Raw genomic sequence first — 14,182 nt, 5'->3', positions numbered from 1 at the left:
GGGTGGATCTGGGTTTAGGGTGGATCTGGGTTTAGGGTGGATCCTGCTGGGAATAGGGAGGTTCCAGGTTTAGGGTGGATCCTGCTGGGAATAGGGCATATCCTGCTGCCTCAGGCGCCCGCTCCTTGAGTTCCTGTTGAGTTCTCCACGGGATTCAGAGAGTATTTGGTACGCAGAGCCCAGTGGAGGGTGAATTTTCCTCAGAATGTGCATGTAGAGTGCCGGTGAGAGTTCGGGAATAAAGAATTGCTGTTTGAATCTACAAGGCTGTGAGTGGCTCGTGATTTTGTGCCCAGCAAGACTGTGGCAACATTAATAAAAAGAGAAGCACCCTGCACTATGGCTATACATAGACAGCTAAGCAGGGGCACATGATTGGCTCATTGGTCCAGCACCTGAAAGAAACATAATTATTGTTAAAGGCAAGAAAATTGGGAAATAAATATATGGAAGGTTCAGAAAGTGTGAAAAAACAAAATCACAACTCACATCAATGCTCACAGAGAATTCTATCAAAGGACAGGTCTTCAGCAACTAGGTGGAGTGGATGATTCATTCCATCAATGTCAGTAAGTCTCTCTCTTCAACTGACTCATTGATAGGGCAAGGTTAGTCTGTGAGAAGAGAGGCCATGGGGGATGGAGATGGAGGCTTTGCATGGGCACAATAGCATGGACTCCTTCTTGCCAGTCCTGGTATGAAAGCCAGCAGAAGAAAGCTGACTCCACAATATTGGTCCTTGAGGAAACCAGACTGACACCAAATAGCAGGTTGATTACATCAGACCTCTCCCATTCTGAAGAGCAGTTATTCATCCTTACTAGTATAATATCTGCTTTAGAAGGTATTTTTTCTTCTCTTATTGTAATGCCTCTGTCAGAAATATCATCCAAAAACTTACAGAATTATAATCTATCACATGATATCCTATAAAACATTGCTTAAGACTGAGAGCTCCATTTGGGGGAAAAATATACAAATAATTAAATGAGACAACAGATACATGACCAAGAGATTCACAAATTTGCCATGTATACCATCACCTCCAGAAGTAACCAGCCTAATAACTTGATATGAGCTATCAAATGGGCATTAACTTCAGATATCATCTTGAAAGAGTCAGGGTGCTGTCCACTAAGATGTAGCATAGAAGCTGAACAAATAACTCTGCTCCAAGAAGCTAAATCCATGTGTCCATGAACTGAGTGATAGAATTAGCCCCTCTCACTAATGCTTTCACTGATCTGATTGCAACATTTTTGCTTCCCATTCACAAAATCATTAGGCTTTGATGCATTCCATTCAGATTTATCTGCTACCACCTGGTCACGTTGGTCTGTTCATATCAACTATGCAATCAGGCAATGAGAAGAACTGTTGAAATTATAGTGAAAATTTACTATGGAGGATATTGGGTTAATAATGACATAATTGGTACAAGCAAGAATATATCTGGAACTCAGAAGATTCACTAACCTATCTCTGGGTGTTTCCATTGTTGATGGTAAATGGGCAACTACAGTAACCACAGTCTGGAATGAACCACACAACTAAGGTCTTTAATCCCTCAGGGATGAATCTCTTCTCATTAAGCAAAAATATTGCACCTGGCAAAATTAGACATTCAAAATAGATGGTTCAGTTGGGAGATGATGACTATTGATTTTGGCCTCAGGTCCAGATGATGTAGTAATTACCATTGCTTATCTCACTAATCCTCTTAATATTAAGTCATTTCGGAAATTGTACTTGGTTGTACCATAAAAGGAATTTCATGGATTGGATTTATTCTTCTTTTGGTGGAAGATATTTTTCTCATACACACACACACACACACACACACACACACACACACACAAATGGAGGCACACATTGTAGTATGGAAGATTGACAAATGGAGAGCATGAACTGGGCCTTCAATGATGCAGTAAATATATTATATCAGATACCTCTTATACCCCATTTGAACCCACTTACCTATCTCATATGTCAGCCAGCTTCGTGTGGGCACTAACAAATTTCACTCAGGTGCAACCTGGGAACACTTTTTGCTTCATAACTGTGCTTCAAGTCTTTAGACACACCCAAAATTCCTTCTGTTGAAACTAATAGATGTCATGTAGCCCTGTTCAGCACCCACATGTGCACAATTATAGTTAAGTAGTTAATGACTGTGAACTAAAATTTTGATCAAAAGAAGGTGAAGACGAAAAATAAAAGTTTCCCTATCTCCCCTTTCCCAACTAACTTTCCTCAAATGGAATATACAGTCTTCTTGGAGAATTTGGATTAAAAAATCAGTTGTAATTGATAATAGCCAATCCAATATTAGATCCTCAAATTGACTCTTTCTCTTCCTGCTCCACTCTCCTGGTCCCTAACATGTTTTTTATAAATGTACTCCCTAATAAATTAGCAGCACATAAACTTTTTGCTTTATCCTTTGGGAGTGAAGTCAGCCTAAAACAGATTCATTTTCTATAATAAAAAGAGATATGTAACATATGAATAAAATAACTGTCATGATACACAAAAATTAATTTAAAAATGGTTATCTATAGAAGATGAAGTGTCTGGTATTGATGAAGAGATGGAAAATATGCCTGATGTTATAGATTAGAGAGGTCAAAAATAGACTTACATATATATGGAACATGAGAAAACTGTACAAATAGCAAGTCAGATTGTCTATTGCTGCTCAGGATACTATAACAAAATGCCACATACTGGATGGCTTGAACAACAAAAGTTTATTTTTCACAATTCCAAAAGCTGAAAATCCAAGATCAACATGCCAGTAGATTCAGGTCTTGGTCTTCCAGACTTGCAGAGGATGGCCTCCTCAGTAGCTGCATCATCCAGAAAGAAAAGGAAGCTCTGGTATCCCTTCATCTTTTTGTAAGGGCACTAATTTCTCATAGGGACTACACCCTTATGACTCATCTAAACCTGATTACATTCCAATGACCCCCATCTCCTAATGCCATCACATTGAAGTTGAAGGTGTCAACATATGAATAATGAGGGAGATATTTAGCCATACAGATCAATGGGGAAAAGAGGAAATGTTCAATTAAAGTGGTTATCATACAGAAAAAGATTTAACTGGATCACTACTTCACACCATCATTTATAAATAATTTCTAATAAGATTTAAATGTCCAAAAACAAATTTTAAAGCTCTTAATGGGAAAAGGGTAAATATATTTTAGACCTTGAGGTAAAAATATATGCCTTTAGAGACACTAACTACAGAATAAAGAATTGATAAATGTGACTGTATTAAAATTAAGAGCTTTGATTTATCAAAAGAAGAAAAAGATAAGGTTCAAACCAGGAAAAGATACAACACACACACACACACACACACATACACGCGCACACACACACGTGTGCGTGCTGAAAACAATTAGTATCAAGAATATAATGAGAATTCTAAGCCAATGTAAACAAAATAATAGAAAAGTGATAAAAATATGAATAGACATTTCAGAGAAGAAATGCATATCATCAATAAGAATTTGAAAAGATGTTCAACATTTTTTGCTGTAATCAGAAGAACAAATTAAAACCAGGACAATATACACAGTCATTTGGAAAAAAAAAATAAAAGCCTGATAATACCAGATATTGAAAAGGATGTAGATCCAAGAGATTCAAGGTTTATATATCACAAGTAAGAGTGATAATCAGGGTGCTGAGTGGTGGTGCATGTCTGTAATCCCAGTGGCGTGAGAGGCTGAGGAAGAGGATGAGTCATAAGGTAAAGCCAGCCTCAGAAACATAGCAGGCCTTAAGCAATTTAGCAAGACCCTGACTCAAAATAAAAAACCAAAAAGGAGTGGTGATGTGGCTCAGTGGCTAAGTGCCCCTGGTTTCAATCCCTGGTACCAAAAAAAAAGTGATAATCAGAGTAAGTACTCTGGAAAATAGTTGCTTGGTCATTATCTTTGATGTTCAGATTAAGTTTACCCCTAGATAAACACTGAGGAGCTCCAGAATTTCTACTCTTAGTTATACATATAACCAAAAGAAACTCTTGCACATTTACATCAGAAGACACACCTACTTAAGAATATATATTGACAGTATACACAGAGCAAAAATCCAAAAATAATAATGTAAATATCCATCAGCTGAATGAATAAATTGTCATATTCCATTCACAAGATGGAATACTTTACAGTGTTCAGAATAAATGAACTATAAAAGCACCACAAGATTATTGGATTTTTAACAGTAAAATATACATATACAATAGTTAAATATATACATATTTAACTATATAGATATATTCACAGAGAAATTATATTGGATAAGTAATAATTTTTAAAAGTCATATATTGATGAATGATGAGAATCTATCAAATAAATTCTATGAACCTGAGATCCAGCATGTTAAAAATCAAAAAGAGTAAATGTAAGTATAAAGCACACAGAATCACCGAAGAAGTATTCTTACAGAAATGCTTAACCTCAACCAAGCCTTAAAGACTTCTCTCACAAAAAATCCCAGAACCCAGGAGCCTTCCTATCTACTTTGGCTGCTTGAACTGAACAGAAACAACCCCAAGGTTTGGATGTTGATGGGGGCGTCTTGTCAAGGCATCTTGGCATGGTGGTGCCTGTAATCCCAGCTACAGGGGAGGCTGTGGCAGGAAGATTGCAAGTTCCAGACCAGTCTTGGCAATTTAGCAAAACCCTGTCTCAAAATAAATAGTAGAAAAGAACCATGCCAGTTCACTTTGACACCTAATGGCAAAGCAAACAGGAGAAGCCAACATAAAAATAAGAGAATAGAAAAATAATGACTGGTGTGTTCTAAAATTCTCTAGGGCACTTATCTTAAAGCAGCAACGGGCTCCCATGTAGCCAGACTTGGAACTGATGAATAAGCCTGCTGTACTGCCTCTTCCTGACTAAATGGGTACCTAAATCCAAGAAAGAACCCATTTGTGGTACTAAGATGGGAAAGGGGTTTTTGGATAATATCACTATGAAGCTACTTCAAGAATCCCTAGCACTGAAAAGATAAATACAACATTTCTCCAAAGGATAAAAGGTGCATTTCCCTTCAGCATGAAAGTGTCAATTGTAAATCAGTGGGCAGACACATATGGAGGGATGCTTCAGTTAATATCTGCTTAAAGTCCAGGTTGCTGAGAAGAACCCAGTGAAACTTCTCTAGGCTGGTGTCAAAATATTATATACACAACTATCTGGTTGTAGAAGAAAATACCTTTTCTGGGAACATTTTCACACAGAGAATAAGTATAGTTGATAAGAGACCAATTTCCTTTTTTTCTCTCCAGTACTGGGGATTGAATTCAGGGGCACTGTACAATAAGCTAGATTCCCAGTTCTTTTCTACTATTTATTTTGAGACAGGGTTTTGCTAAATTGCCAAGACTGGCCTGAAACTTGCAATCTTCCTGCCACAGCCTCCTCTGTAGCTGGGATTACAGGTACCACCATGCCAAGAAAGAAACCAATATTCTACAAAACTACTTACCTACCTGTGAAATTTTGCATTCCAGCAGTCAGACTAAAGTCAGTAATACAAAGCCTTTGAGACTGGTGTAGAAAACAGAGAACATCATCAGTACTGATGAGTTCCACCAACCTCAAAGAGATCAGGAAACAGTAAAATCATCTTTCACCTTTTAAAAATATGGACAAAGGGTCTCAATTTAAGTGCTGTCACTAGGAGGAAGCTGAAAATGCTGTAGACAGTGGAGGTCACAAAGCAAGGCAATAACTATGTAATAATCCCAACATTGAAATAATTTACCTTTTTTGGTACCAGGGATTGAACCAAGGAGGGCTTAACCATTGAGCCACATCCACATCCCTTTTTTATATTTTATCCAGAAACAAGGTCTTGCTGAGTTGCTTAGGGCCTCAATAAGTTGTTGAGGCTGGCTTTGAAACTTGTAATGCTCCTGCTTCAGCCTCCTGAGCCACTGGGATTACAGGTGTGAACCACTGCACTGGGATGAAATAATTTACTTTCTACAATGGTTCTCAGAGAATTCTTGTGGGCCACTCCACATAAGTCTGAAGAGATCAGAAAGACCAGAAAATTATTGGCTGAAAACAGGGATTTCAAAGTCAGGAGCTGATCAAGTTGAAAACACAGGTCCAGAACAGAGGGATAATTGATCAAAAATCTCCAGGGCTTGGGAATCTATCTTAATGGCAGAGCACTTTCCTAGCATGCATGCTCAAGGACCCTGAACTCAATTCCAATACCAAAATAAAATGAAATAAAAATTGCCAGTGACTATTTTATGTACATAAAAACGTCCTGGAAGTAATGATTACTCCTCCTTAGATGCCAGGGTCAGAAGAAAAAGAACATACTTTTCTTCCAATCATAGTACAAAAATAACTAAGGACTCCTTAATTTCAGAGCTTCAATTACTGATTTTACACACACAGACACACACACACACACACACACCACAGTTGGGATCCTACATTTTTTTCTTCTAAGTTTTATTCTAGAATATTACTCTTATAATTATAGAACAAGCATCTAAACCATCAGATTCTTGAGGTCAGAAAGTAGATATTGTTAGTGTCTAAATACCAAGAGCTCAATAGAGCATATTATAAATGTTCAGGGTTAAAAATTTTTATGTATATAATTGAATAACAGAAACTCAAATTTCTTAAACACACTATTTCAAGTTACCACATTTTGTTTAACATACAGATTTGGAATGATTCAAGTATTAAATCACAAATTAAGCAAGTAGAATGGGAAAAATTCTTTTCTTCACTCCCACTGACTCTTAATTCTTTTCATACTATTTCTATTGAAGGTATTTGATTAAATCTTTTGGGTTTGTTTGTTTGTTTTTTGGTACTGGGAATTGAACTTAGGGGCACTCAACCTCTCAGCCACATCCCTGGCCCTATTTTTTATTTTATTTAGAGACAGAGTCTAACTGAATTTCTTAGTGCCTCCTCACCATTGCTGAGGCTGGCTTTGAACTCAGGATCCTCCTTCTTCAGACTCCAAGCCACTGGGATTACAAGCATGTCCCACTGCACCCAGCCTGATTAAATTTTTTTTAGAGAGAGAGAGAGAGAGAAGAGAGGCTTGGATTTCAACAACTATTCTTTGGACATATGGTGTAAGAGAGAGACAATTTTTTAATATTTATTTTTCAGTTTTCGGTGGACACAACATCTTTATTTTATTTTATGTTGTGCTGAGGATCGAACCCAGTGCCCTGTGCATGCCAGGCAAGTGTGGTACCGCTTGAGCCACATCCCCAGCCCTGATTAAATCTTTTTTAGAGGCTATGAACTTTTGAAAATTTTTAAAAATTTTATCTATTTATTTATTTTTATGTGGTGTTGAGGATCAAACCCAGTGGCTCACAGATGCTAGGTAAGTGCTCTACCACTGAACCACAACCTCAGCCCTAGCTTAAATCTTTAATGGATGACATGTGAGAAGGTCAACTGGCACTGATCTAACTTAGACTAGCTCATGTGTGCCAGGAAGGGGCACTATGGACCCTGAAATTGGCTACTTCCTGCAGAAAAACAGTTCTGTTTTCTACCTTTAATCCAGACTGCTCAGGTAAAGCACCATTCAGTAGTTACTGAATTTTTAGGTAGGAAACATATAACTTAAATATATGAATAACTTAAAACATTCTGCCAACAATCATTGATGTACATAGTATGAACTATTATTGAGACAGCAAACTTCCTTTCAGCTTTATAGGTGATTAAGAAGATTAAGAACACTTGTTATTGTGAGAGACACTTGGTTTTGAAGCAGCACAAATTGATGAAACTTAGTTCAGTGGTGACAAGAATGACCTACTTACCCATATGTCCAGAGAATAGTTGTTGAAATCCAAGCCTGTGGGAATCAAATGAACTATGATTTTGAGGGTAGTTTGTACTCTTTTGGTGGAGGGTTATTAATTTCTTATGGGGGGTTGTCAGTGCATATGTACATACATATGGCATAATTTAATAAAATTTCTTTTCTTAGGTTTCATTGCTTTATATATTCACCCCATATACAGTCATTAAAAGGCAGTGACCTGGGGCTGGGGCTGTAGCTCAGTGGTAAAGTGCTTGCCTCAAAAGTGTGAAGCACTAGGTTCGATCCTTAGCACCACATAAAAATAAATAAAGATATTGTATGTTCATATACAACTAAATAAATATTTTTAAAAAGAAAATGGGTGCCTTGATTTAATAAAAAAAAAAAAAGGCAGTGACCTCAGTACCAAATTTAGATGGTTCTAACACTGACAGTATGGCAATGAGTTATGGGTCCCAAGGTAAACTTCAAGAATGGATCATCCCTGAAATTACTTACTATGGAATTAAAACACTAAGTTCTCTCTAGTTCTTCTTGAGAGGAGATAACTTCAACTGGGAGTACAGTCACTCTTAACACCAAGTGGGAAAAAAAATTTCTCTTGCTTTGGCATTTTCTGTTCCCTGGAAGAGGTTCTGGCTGGTGGAGGCAGAGATAACAGTGAATGACCCAAAATGAACCAACAATCTCTAAAATGGGTTAACAGAATACCCTGAATTCTACCCAGGCCAGGACTCAGAGACTGACCAGAAGCTAAGAACTGTTTTCATTTACATGAATCTTCGTCAAATAATAGAAGTACAGTCATGTCCTTCCTTATTCTAAATCCTGGTCTTTGGGAGGGGAGAAGGGAAGTGGATATAGAGGAAGGCCATGGTGCTTCACAAAGGCCTAGTATTCTAGGCCACACCTGACAATATCATCACATTGCAGAATGTAATCCCACTTTGAAAATGGATGACACTATTTTGGGAACTGAGGAGAAAATATAGATACCTACTCTGAAATTTTAACTGAAGAATGTGGAAGCCACACCAGTAAGCAGGTACATTGTCCACTTAAAAATCTAAATGGTTATTTTGCTTCTCAATTACCATATAATGACTTTCTTTTTAAAAAAATTTTTTAGTTGTAGTTGGACACAATACCTGTATTTTATTTGTTATTTACTTTTATGTGGTGCTGAGGATAAAATTCTGGGCCTTGCATGTGCTAGGCCCATATTCTACTGCGAAGCAACAACCCCAGCCCCAACATATAATGACTTTCTAAAAACTGCCTACTGTGGTGTATGTGTTAAGCATATTTTTTAAGAGTCCCTCCATTTTCAATGGATAAAACAATCATTTACATTCAAGAAACATGATCAAGTCTGGGTGTTCTAGGTGACATCTGAGACTAAATATGTAACCAACTTACATTTCACTCAAAACACATAATCATCCAAGCTGTATGTATACATAAACAGGTTTATGCAAACGTCCTGATGAAAGTATACTTAGTCTTTCAGATGAGGTACATAAAGCTAAGGGCTCAGCCTGTATATCCCACCAAGGGCAAGAGCAGCAACTTTTCTATTTTAATACAATTGTGAGCACAAATCATGTTGTTTAAAATAGAGATCCTTTCATAATACTTAAGATTTAGAGTAGAGAAAGAGAAGACAAAACCAAAATTCCCACACAGTCAAAAACAATTTCATGTCAGTCTTATAGTCTGGAAAAAACCTTAAGAAGAATGGCAGTTCCCAAACTCATATACTAGGATCCAGGTTCACCAAGACATTTCATTGTGCTTCGAAGTTGCTCATCATGGTTTTCCTGCTGTATTCATAGGCCAAAAATAGTGCACCATTGGAAGGGAATGCTCGAATCATGGTAGCTTTCAGTCCTGAATATAAGGCTAGTACTCCCTCGTTTCTCACGATATTTAACAAGGTTCCAATAAATCCTGCCTGTTTTCCATACATGGAAAGAACCTGAATTCTGGATTTAATACAATCCACTGGGAATACAACAAGCCAGAGGCAGATTCCAGCAACTCCACCACTTAACATCAAAGGGACAGGGCCTAGTTCATTCTTTGGTCTCCCTGATGCAAAAAAAGATCTGCTCAGTTCATACCCACTGAAGAAGAAGAAATAGCCTATTACTTCCTGAAGTAGAGTGCTTGAGAGACCATGGTATAAACCTAAGACACCATCCTTCTTAAGGATACTCTTCACGACAGACCAAATTGTGTTATGGCTTTTTACTATCTTTCCTGACAACTCCATTTCATACATGGTCTGCAGCCGGCACTTCACAAGCTCAGTGGGGCAAAGGACCAGGGCAGCAATCGCAGAGGCAAAGGAACCGGCAGTTGCAGTCTGCAGATCATTCAGTTCTGCCTGCTTGTCCAAGCCAACCATTTTTCGAACAAACTGTTGACTAAAGCCGTAGCACATGAAGAGGACAGAGCTCTGGGAGACTTGGGCCATCAGTGCTGGGCAGGTTCCCCTGTAGAAGCCCCGGATACCCACTTGGTTGTATGTCTTTCGGAAGCAGTCTCTGAGGCCCGTGTACAGGCCAGGGAATGTCTGCATCTTCACTTTCATTGTGTCAAAGGGCTGCCCAGTCAGTACACACGCTGTACCCCCTGCCGCCCCGGCTGTGAGGTCGATGGCAGCCTGGATGCTGGGGCTGGACTTCATGTTTGCCCACTCAACTGCGGGTCTTGGTGGAAGGCAACTCTCTGGAACACAGGACCCGGGGCCCACATCCGCCTGCGCCCAGGACCTGGGGTGGCTCCGCCGCCGGCCGCCGGCTCTCACACAGCCTAGGGGGTAGGCCGCTAAACCTCCCAAGTAACCCCTGGCCGGTGGCCTCGCGCTGCTCGCGAGCGCACAGGCAGGAGGCGGGGCCCTAGCAGGCACCAGCCTGCGCAGTGCGGGAAAACCTGCGCATAAAAGCTTTCCCAGGGCTGGTGTGAAGCTCCGGGAAGAGCACGTGCTGAATTTGCACAGGGGCCTGGGTTCAAACCTCAGCAACCTCCACACACACACACACACACACACACACACAAAAACACTTTGCTCTTTAGCCAGACTCCCCAGACTTTCTTACTACACACAGGGGGAAAAAATTAGAGATGCAATTTTAAGAAAAAGTTTTACAGTAAAGACCAACTATTTGGGGCTCCCGGTTACTATATGAAAATAAGTGGCTGTTTTTATTGGAAAACCCACAGTCAGCTGCTCCCAGCACTTCACTCTAGTGGGAGGGAGAGAGGCTGGGATGGAAATCTGTGTTCAGCAGATGCAATACTTTGGAGATAAAAACAAAATCTAAGGGGCATAAGGTTTGTGAAAATGATTCTCTTTTGTTTAGAAAGATTTCCTTGTGTGATTATCCATGGCTATCAATTATGATTTAAAGTGAGGCACCAAATGGCCCAAGGACAATTTGTCAACAGATAGTTTTCATTGTAGTAAATGGTGACCTGGCGCGGTGCACGCCTGTAATCCCAGCGACTGGGGAGGCTGAGGCAGGAGGATCAGTTCAAAGGCAGCCTTGGCAATGGTGAGGCGCTGAGATACTCAGTGAGACCCTGTCAGTAGTCTAACAAACAAAAATGGTAACCTGGCTTTTTCTTTGGAGAATGCCCAAATGTCAGTATTTGGAGTTCTTTTCTCTGGGACCATGTTTCTTCAGTGATAATCTTCCAACTCTGACCGTGTGGCGCAGGAGGAGAATTGGGGTGGGTAGACTATATTCCTAGATGTAACAGTGCTCCACTTTATGCTTCAAATATAGCCCTTGCTGCTCTGCCACTGCAACTGATTTTTAAAGTGGACATGTTTCTTTTTCTTCTCCTTCCAACCCCCCTAATCTCAGGGGAAACACATTACCTTCCTTCCCCATTCTAGGCAGATTTATCTGTCCTGGAGTGTACACCCACCATAGGAATGAACTAATCCAGAGTTGGTAATGATACCAGAAGATCTCAGAAATGATTATCTCCCAAATTAACAAGTGAATTACAACTACAACAGAGAATACATGGAATGTAGCCCTGAATCACCTCTTTAAAAGCCCCTTTTTCCTCCTGATGGGCAGTTTCACAGTCTTTGGGACAGGAGTCCCCTGTGTTTCTCCTTGGCTAGCAAAGCAATAAACCTTCTTTTTCCTTTTTCTCAAATATGTGTTCTGGTTATTGGATTGGCATCAGGGACAAGAAACCAGCTTTCAGCAACAAATTTGGCACCCTAGATGGGACCTGAGATTATTATACAATCTTGAAGTTGATTTTGTCTGTCAAGGGTCAAGTATATGAAAGAGATTCTGTATGTATAGGCATGCATGCAGTTGCATGATAAGGGGTCTGAACCATCAGGAATGAAGTTGAAGGTGCCAAAAGGCACTGCTTCTGGTGTGCTAGGATAGCAGGATACCAGAAGAAAGGGTTGAAAAGATTTAATATTTTAAACCCAGTGCTGGCTCTCCCAGCACCATTTCTCAGTCTGGCCTCAGGCAGCTGTAGATAATCTCATTGTGGGTCAAGGACACCAGGCCTAAACTGGAAAAAAATTCTGGAAATCTGCCTGGGCTGTAGAAAAATGGCCAAAGAGAACCTGGCCTCTGCTCTGCCTTCCAGCCCCTTTTGCCCCTGGTGGGTGGAGGCTAATGACCGCAAAGATGTGGCAGTAGATTCTAGCACAGTTTATGAGCTGGGCACAGGAATAGTCTCCCCTTTTAAGATCTGACAGGACACCTCATTTGGCCAGGGAATATCCATCACTGGGGAAAAGCCATTCTTGCTATAATAGTATTCCATCAAACTAATATGCCTGAGGAGATTGGCAAAATAAATAAATAACTGCACACAGAAAAGAAAAAAAAAAGGCCAACCTGTATTTTGTAGTTAGCCTCTGCAAAGGGGTCTTAAAGGAATCCTAAAGAAAAAAATGAAAAGGGCCTCCTACATTGCATATCAATATGCCTAGTATAAGAGAAAGGCCCAAAAGAAGCCTCTGGGTACAATTGACAGAGGGTGAGGAGACTCACTTAAAATTGATGGCATCATGATAATGGTGAGGCAGACAGGTCAGTCTCAAAAATATCCTGTGCTCCAACCCCATAAATGCAACCTGGGAATTTTTGAATATGCCAGATTGTCTGATCTCTCTCCTGGAATGAAATTTGCTGTGTAAATTACATGCACAGATAACATTCATAAGGACTATTTGAGAATATGAATTTAAGAAAGGATCCAAAACTAGAAAAGGTAAAAGATAGTTATAGATATGGAAATACATTTTAGTATGGAAATCAGAAGTTACAAGAAATGTGTCTGGATGAGAAAGTATTTTGTCTGGTAAAGCAATATTCTTGTGCTAAAGTCCCAGATAACAGAAAAAAACTAAAGGTGTAAAGTTGTGAATAAGTAAGTCCTAAAAGGTTTGTGGAAGGTAAATCTCAAAAGTTTGTGTTTGTGATTAAGTTAGCTATAATTAGCACAGTCAATTAAAATTATTTGATCTTTAATGTACTCATATGAAGCAAAGTCTGAAACATGGATCTGCTCCTATCTATCAAGTTATGTAAGTTTGTCAGCAAGATAACCAATAAGTGGCCTCTTTTATACATTGTATGTGACATAGAAGGGGCACACTGTCATTTGAAGACCTGTCTTATATCTGTTTACTTAGAGTAAGTCAATTTCTGATCATTAAAGTTGTTTCATAAATGTATAAGAGGTTTAAAAGGCTATCCTTTGATTTTTGCTTTAGTCCTGCTAACCCATGCAGACCTGTGATTTGTTACCATACACTCTGAATTCTAAATTGTACTTTAAAAGTTAAACTTAGGGGCTGGGGTTGTGGCTCCTGTGGTAGAGCGCTTGCCTCGCATGTGAGAAACCCTGGGTTCGATCCTCAGCACCACATAAAAATAAATAAACAAAATAAAGGTATTGTGTCCATGTATAACTAAAAAAAGTATTAAAAAAAAGTTAAACTTAGTTACATGTAAAGCTTAGGGGAGAACATTTTGCCAAGCTGATGTTCTCTAAGCTAAAATTATGTGTAGCAAAATTCTCAGATTTGTATAAAATTTTAAAAATTGTATTTATTCATATCAGTTGATGTTTTATAGCTGTATGAAGTAACCTGTTGTAAGTTATATACAATGTTATGTCACTCTTCACACTGGAATTGGAATTTAAATGCATTTTCAAAGATAATAAGAACCTGATTTGTTTAAAGGTGACATTGTAAAACATGAAAATATTCTGCTACCTTTTCCACAAAAGGGAAGTTAAAAGCTCTCTTAGCCTTTGTTTGATTCA

At 39.0% G+C, this 14,182-nt stretch overlaps 1 protein-coding gene across 1 annotated transcript; it reads right to left on the bottom strand.

Moving 5' to 3' along the window:
- Nucleotides 1–9,641: 9,641 nt before the first annotated feature.
- LOC114086259 (mitochondrial ornithine transporter 2-like) lies at nucleotides 9,642–10,547 on the bottom strand. Its single transcript, XM_027927496.1, has one exon. It carries the CDS (start codon nucleotides 10,545–10,547, stop codon nucleotides 9,642–9,644), a length of 906 nt encoding a protein of 301 aa, XP_027783297.1.
- Between the last annotated feature and the right edge of the window lie 3,635 nt (nucleotides 10,548–14,182).

This window comes from Marmota flaviventris, chromosome 5, assembly GCF_047511675.1.
Source record: "Marmota flaviventris isolate mMarFla1 chromosome 5, mMarFla1.hap1, whole genome shotgun sequence".
NCBI classification, from domain to species: domain Eukaryota; kingdom Metazoa; phylum Chordata; class Mammalia; order Rodentia; family Sciuridae; genus Marmota; species Marmota flaviventris.
This window is presented reverse-complemented; position numbering and strand designations above follow the sequence as displayed.

Excerpts from the sequence above, each read along its gene's own strand:
- LOC114086259 (XM_027927496.1), bottom strand. The coding sequence starts at position 10,547 with ATGAAGTCCAGCCCCAGCATCCAGGCTGCCATCGACCTCACAGCCGGG.